This window comes from Prosopis cineraria, unplaced genomic scaffold, assembly GCF_029017545.1.
Source record: "Prosopis cineraria cultivar Desert tree isolate PC_DT_omini unplaced genomic scaffold, ASM2901754v1 PC10, whole genome shotgun sequence".
In the NCBI taxonomy this organism is placed as follows: domain Eukaryota; kingdom Viridiplantae; phylum Streptophyta; class Magnoliopsida; order Fabales; family Fabaceae; genus Prosopis; species Prosopis cineraria.
The window spans coordinates 36,048,072-36,054,193 of NW_026555341.1; the positions used below are offsets into that span (position 1 = coordinate 36,048,072).

General features: G+C 32.1%; 1 protein-coding gene across 3 annotated transcripts; it reads right to left on the minus strand.

The window, feature by feature from the left end:
- Positions 1-391: 391 nt before the first annotated feature.
- LOC129321586 (probable LRR receptor-like serine/threonine-protein kinase At3g47570) lies at positions 392-5,130 on the minus strand. 3 transcript variants are annotated; one of them, XM_054967415.1, is made up of 4 exons: positions 5,053-5,130; positions 1,886-4,482; positions 1,374-1,758; positions 401-804 (listed from the first exon to the last, which is right to left on the minus strand). In XM_054967415.1, the coding sequence occupies exons 1-4, from the start codon at positions 5,061-5,063 to the stop codon at positions 801-803; spliced, it is 2,997 nt and encodes a 998-aa protein (XP_054823390.1). In that variant the 5' UTR covers positions 5,064-5,130; the 3' UTR covers positions 401-800. The 3 variants fall into 3 exon arrangements, with proteins under 3 accessions (XP_054823389.1, XP_054823388.1, XP_054823390.1); XM_054967414.1 differs by lacking the exon at positions 5,053-5,130 and having other exon boundaries at positions 392-804; positions 1,374-1,740; positions 1,886-4,717; XM_054967413.1 differs by lacking the exon at positions 5,053-5,130 and having other exon boundaries at positions 400-804; positions 1,886-4,712.
- Positions 5,131-6,122: the final 992 nt, after the last annotated feature.

The window sequence follows — 6,122 nt, forward strand, 5'->3', positions numbered from 1 at the left end:
ATAATAATATTTTTTTTATTTTATACTTATGAAATTATAAATATTGAGCAAAATTCCGACATTAAACAACATTAATCTTCTCTTTTTATTAGTAAAATTTGTTATTAATTTGATATAATAAACTTTATACATGTTGAAGATTGTTTAATTTAAACCCTATGTATTATAATTGAAATACATTTCATTGTTACAAATTATTATAAATTTATAATTGTTGTTATGATAAATTTTATGACTATAAGTAATGTTATTATGTTAATTGAATTTATTCGGTCAAAATAAATTATTACCCCTCATATATGAAAAAGACAAAAAAAACAAAGTAAAATATTAGACAAGAACAGTACAAGTATCCTAATCCTACAAGACCAATCCACTCCTATTCAGTTTTGAATTATACTAAAACCAAACCAGACCTAACTCAATTTTTTTCATAAAAAAAATCAAACTTCAAGTTAAGCTAAAACCTTGTCCGATCCATCCTTTGCAGAGCTCTAATACCAATGCATTGCTAATGCCTTAGTGTATTCATAACATTCATTCAACACGTTGACAAATAAATAATTCATATTATTTAAAAAACAAAAGAAAACAAACCAAAACAAGAACAAAATAAAACTACATTCAATTAAAAAAAAAAGAAAAATAACAACTTGAGGATGTAACGTCTACTAAAAACTTGACTAATTACATATTGACTAAGTAAATAATTACATAAGGCATGCCTAAAGCAAACAGTGTTGGGCGCATCATAATGACAATTCAACTACATTCAGGAAGACGGACCACACATGGTTTGATTAACTGCAAAAATAAATACCAGAATGAGACACAACAGTCATCAAATAAAAGATAAGACAAAATAATTAAAAAGACAATAAAACAACTGATCATATTTAAGTAATATAAGGGTACAAAAGGATTTTATTTAATAATTTTTTTCAACATTTAATAAAAATAAAAAGGTAAAGATAAACATAACAAATAGTAAAGTGCCCTATAAATAAAATTTAAGTTAATCTTTTCTCTTCATCCCATAAATAAATCAGAGGAATAGTTAGCATTTTAATATAATATAAAGAGAGCTTATCTTTATAAAAAGAATTAACCATTGGGATTGAAAAAAATTGTTTGTTTCGATATCAATATGGAAAGTATGAATTTAAAAAGAGCGTTAATAATTATTATAGCCATAACAAAATCAAATATATTTCTTGATAAAAAAAAAACCTTTAAACGCTTTAATTACACAACAAAAATCATTCTTGGAAAACATTTTACACATGCATAGGAAGGCCAATTTAAAACTAGTAGTAAATTTAGATATCATGAAAGCATGAAAATATTAATGTACCAGGCTATATCATACTCACCATAAAGGAAAATAACTTCTCATAGCGTTTAGCTCCTTGATAACATCTCCTGCACTCATTCTCTCATGTGGTGATTCAGTTGAACAAACAAGTCCAATCCTGGATAAGGAACATAAGCATTTCTCTATATCAGGGTGGATTTGTATCATACTCTCCCATATGTCTTCTGATGTTGCTTCTCCATGTCCTGGCTCTCTAGGGAGAATAGATGGACTCACAACCTGCAACAGCTTTTCTGGAAATGCAATTTCCACATATCTATGAAGATTGTGCCCATCTTTAAACATGTCTTCTGTGGGTCTTCTTTTCGTTAACATCTCTAAAACAAGAATCCCAAAGCTATACATGTCACCTTGCATTGACATCACTGCATGCATTCCATATTCTGATCGAAATGTTATGAATTTATTGATGTTACTCCTATTTCAACATTAAAAATAAACAAAAGGGAAGTTTGAAATAAAATAATTCTGCATGACTTTAAAGCCAAAAAAAATAAAAATAAATAATACCTCGAGGAATATAGCCAATAGTACCCTTTATTCCAATTGTGCTACTTTGCTCATTTGAGATGCCTTTACTAGTTGACAATAGTCTTGCCAATCCAAAATCACTCACATGAGCAACCATGTTGCTGTCAAGAAGGACATTGCTTGGCTTCAAATCACAATGAACAAGAGGTTGTTCACATTCATGATGAAGATAGTGTAATGCAGACGCAACATCAATCAAAATATTCAGTATTTGATCAAGGAGCAAGATTCTTTGATGACTTTGATTTTCTATACTTGGGTGCAACCAATTTTCCAAATTTCCATTCACCATGTACTCATAAACTAGAGCTTTAAAATCGTGACCCTTGTAATCTGTGCTAGAGCAACATGTCAAAATTTTTGCCAAATTTCGATGCCTTCTATTTTTGAGTGAGTTACATTCAGCCATAAAACTCTTGTGAGCTCCCTTAACATGAAGGTTGAGGACTTTTATTGCAACAACTTCATGGGTCTCAAGACTTCCCTTATATACAAAGCCAAATCTCCCAGATCCTATCAAGTTGCTGGTGGAGAACCCATCCGTGGCGTTGTGTAAGCTTTGGTACGATACTTTGGGAAGTAGGCCAACTGTATGTGAACTCAAAGAAGATTTCTTGCTTCTTTTCTTCTTATAATGAATAACAACAATGGATGACAGAATAAGAGAAAAAGCCACAACACAACACAATATTACAACCAACCTAAAGTTGAGGTGCTTTCTTTCCACCTCATCATTTACACGGCATGGTGGCAGTTTTAGCTCTGATATGCCACCACAAAGCTCACTATTCCCGATCAATGATATTGCACTTGCATTGCTAAAGACACCTTTCTTCGGCACTTCACCATCCAACATATTGAAAGAAACATTTAAGTACTCTAAATCAGAAAGACCTTGCAAATCTTTTGGAATTGACCCAGATAAGTTATTTCTTGAGAAGTCCAAATACCGTAGACCTTTTAATGAAGCCAAAGATGAAGGAATAGTTTCTTGAAAGAAATTCCCTTGTAAAAGGATGTACTCCAAGCTTGCGCAATCTCCAATGGTTTCCGGAATATTTCCAGACAAATTATTACAAGAGAAATCTAAATTACCAATATTTGTTAACTTTCCCACATCACTAGAGATGTTACCACTCAATGAGTTATGGGATAAGTTTAGTAATATTGATAAAGATGAAAGACCAAAGATTTCTTCTGGTATAGCTCTACTGAACTTGTTTAGTGACAAGTCAAGCAACTGTAATTTTTTGCAATTTCCAATGGTTGGTGGAATTTGTCCTTCTAAAATGTTGTCTGACAAAGTTAAATGAAATAATTGAGTAAAATTGCCTATAAAAGGAACAATTTCTCCAGACAATTTGTTTCCCGACAAACTTAAAAATTGCATCTTTTGAAACTTCCCAAAAGTAAATGGAATGTTGCCAGTGAGATGATTATGATTCGTTGCCAATACACTCAAGTCAATGAGGTTTCCTAATGATGCAGGAATTTTCCCAGATATTTGATTAATTCCAAGAGAGAGTATTCTGAGTTGGGTGGACAAATTTCCTATGGTATTTGGTAAATGGCCCCCAAAATTATTATCTTGCATATCTAGTTCTTCCAACTTACTGCAATTGACCAATGATTCTAAGAACTCCAAGTCTTTAGCAGAATTACTTCCCAGATTATTACCAGCCAAGCCCAGACTCCAAAGGTCAAGCAACTTTCCAAGATTGGGAACTGACCCAGTAAAATCATTGTCAGGGATTGAAATTATTTGAAGTTTGGATGCATTTACAATGGAAGTTGGAATAGGACCATAGAATTGATTTAATCCTAAGATCAAGTATTTGAAAGAAGGGAGGGTGTTGAACATGCTTGCCGGAAGAGAGCAATGAAATTGATTATTCGAAACTGCAATTTCAACAAGAGATGACAAATTGTAAAGTGAGGAAGGAAATGCGCCGGAAAGCTTATTGCTATGTACTTGAAAAGTTTCCAAGCTTTTCATATGGCCTATTTCTTCAGGTATGCTTCCCTCCAAGTTATTATTCATCATAAAAAGAAAAGCAAGTGAAGAAAGATTGTACATAGAAACTGGGATCTGTCCATTCAAATTGTTATTATGCAAATATAATTCTTCAAGCTTATGCAAAGAGCTAATCTCCACAGGTATTTTGCCAGTAAGATTATTCCGACCAAATGATAAATATTTGAGGTCAGAACAACTTGTCACGTTGACAGGAAATTCCCCAGTCAATGTATTACGGGTGAGATCAAGTACCTGTAGCCGAAACAAGCGACCCAGCTCTTGTGGGATTTGCCCGTGGAAACTGTTGTTTCCGAGTTTGATAATTCTCAGAAAGGAGAGATTGCCAATGGAAGGTGAAATAGAGCCATGCAATTGATATCCTTCTAGCTCAAACGTTGCAACTCTCTGATGCTTGTGGCCACAAGTGATTCCATGCCAGTTGCAAAAGTGTGTGGAAGCATTCCAAGAATCCAAGACATGATATGGATCATTGGATATTGATTCCTTGAATTTGAGCAAGCACAAACGATCGGTTTCATTTCGCCGTGGTGAAACAGATCTGCAAGATTGAAAGATCAAGATAAAGAAAAGAAGCAAGTGAAGGCGCATGGTTGAAAAGCACAAGGCTACTTAGAGCTCTATGAAGGGCCTGGAACTAAGTAATCATGAGCAGGAGCACATTTGTGTACCGGCATATACTGCCGGATTTAAGCATTGGACGCTACATATTCGGGCCCCGGGGGATTCATAATAACTATTTTAATATTTTTTCATTATTTTATCTTAAATAAGTTTTTCCCTTTCTATCTCTTCTGAATTATAAATGAAGAGAACTGGCCTAGTTAATATTGTAAAATCTTGAAGAATCGAACTGCTCAAGAATCAGTAATTGGTCAATGAAGCAAGGAACGGTTGAAAACACTAGACAGTTTTAAGAACCGGAAAAACTAAAAAAAAGAAAAGAAAGAAAACCAGATGGAAGAGAAGATAAGAAAAAGAAGATAAAAGAGATCAAATAACAGCAAATCATCACCTCCAGGGTGCGGGTAACAAAATTATCAAATGTGTAATTAAACCCTGTTATTGAAATAAAATCGAACCTTGCGAAAAAATATCAAACTTGACAGACCTTGTATCCATGATGGCAAAGATTGAAGACTGAACAGAGACAGGCCGGAGGACAAAAAGAACGCTGGAGATGAGGGAAGTGAGGTGTTCCCAATTCCCCACTCTCCAATTATTTTCTATATTTTTTTAATAAAAAATATAATTTTAAATTTTTATATTTTGCTTGCTCTTCATTATAAATTTTTATATTTTTTTATTATCACATATTTTATATTTTTATTTTTTAATATTTTAAGTTTCTCAATAAATAAAATATAAAATTTTAAAAAAATTTAAACATTAAAAAATAAAAATTTAAAAATTTAAAATATTAAAACAAAAATAAGGGTTTAAGTGTAAAATTTAAAATTATATTTTTTTAATTTTGTAATCATCTAAACGATACTCCTTTTAAAAAATGAAGGGAAACGGAGAGCGAGAACTGGAGTGGAGACACCCCCGCCCGGAATGAGAAGAGTGACGGACATTCTCACGTGAAGTTTTTGCTCATTCTCTCACCACTGCCACACGGAATCATCACGTGAAGTGTCAGTAACTCAGTGTTGCTTTAGTACTTGAGGCGTCAGTTCTCTCCCTGTACTTATCTCTTGTTTTTCGCATTTTAATTTTGGTATGATATTCTTTTTTTTCTAACCATAATTATATTTTATTTTTTAAATAATCCATTTTTAAGAACTTTACAAAAAGATTTGATAGTATTTATTTGGCCAAAAGAAAGAATTAATAATATTTTTAATTTAAATATAGTATCAATATACGGTGTAAAAATCTCAAACCCACCGTCATCAGCAATTTCAACACGCAACTTCATCTCGCTAAGTACTTTAAAATTGAATATCTTTTATTTGTGCGTGATCTCTTTTCAAAATTAGAATAAAATTTTTGAAAATTCTTTTTTATCTTAAATCTTCGTGAAGTTATTTAATATTTAAATTGGCCCGTTTAGTTTTAATTTTATTACAAATCAGGATATGTAATATTTAGTACATTATTATATTATTGTTTTTATTACTCTCAGGCATATTCAAAAATAATTTTTTTAATAGAAGTAATGGTTTTTGTGGAATCCAA

Bases quoted from the DNA above. Each gene is read 5' to 3' on its own strand.
- LOC129321586 (XM_054967413.1), bottom strand. From the start codon at position 4,532: ATGCGCCTTCACTTGCTTCTTTTCTTTATCTTGATCTTTCAATCTTGC. The intron at 1,759-1,885 runs GTATTATTTATT...CATTTCGATCAG, and splicing joins TATTGGCTATATTCCTCGAG to AATATGGAATGCATGCAGTG.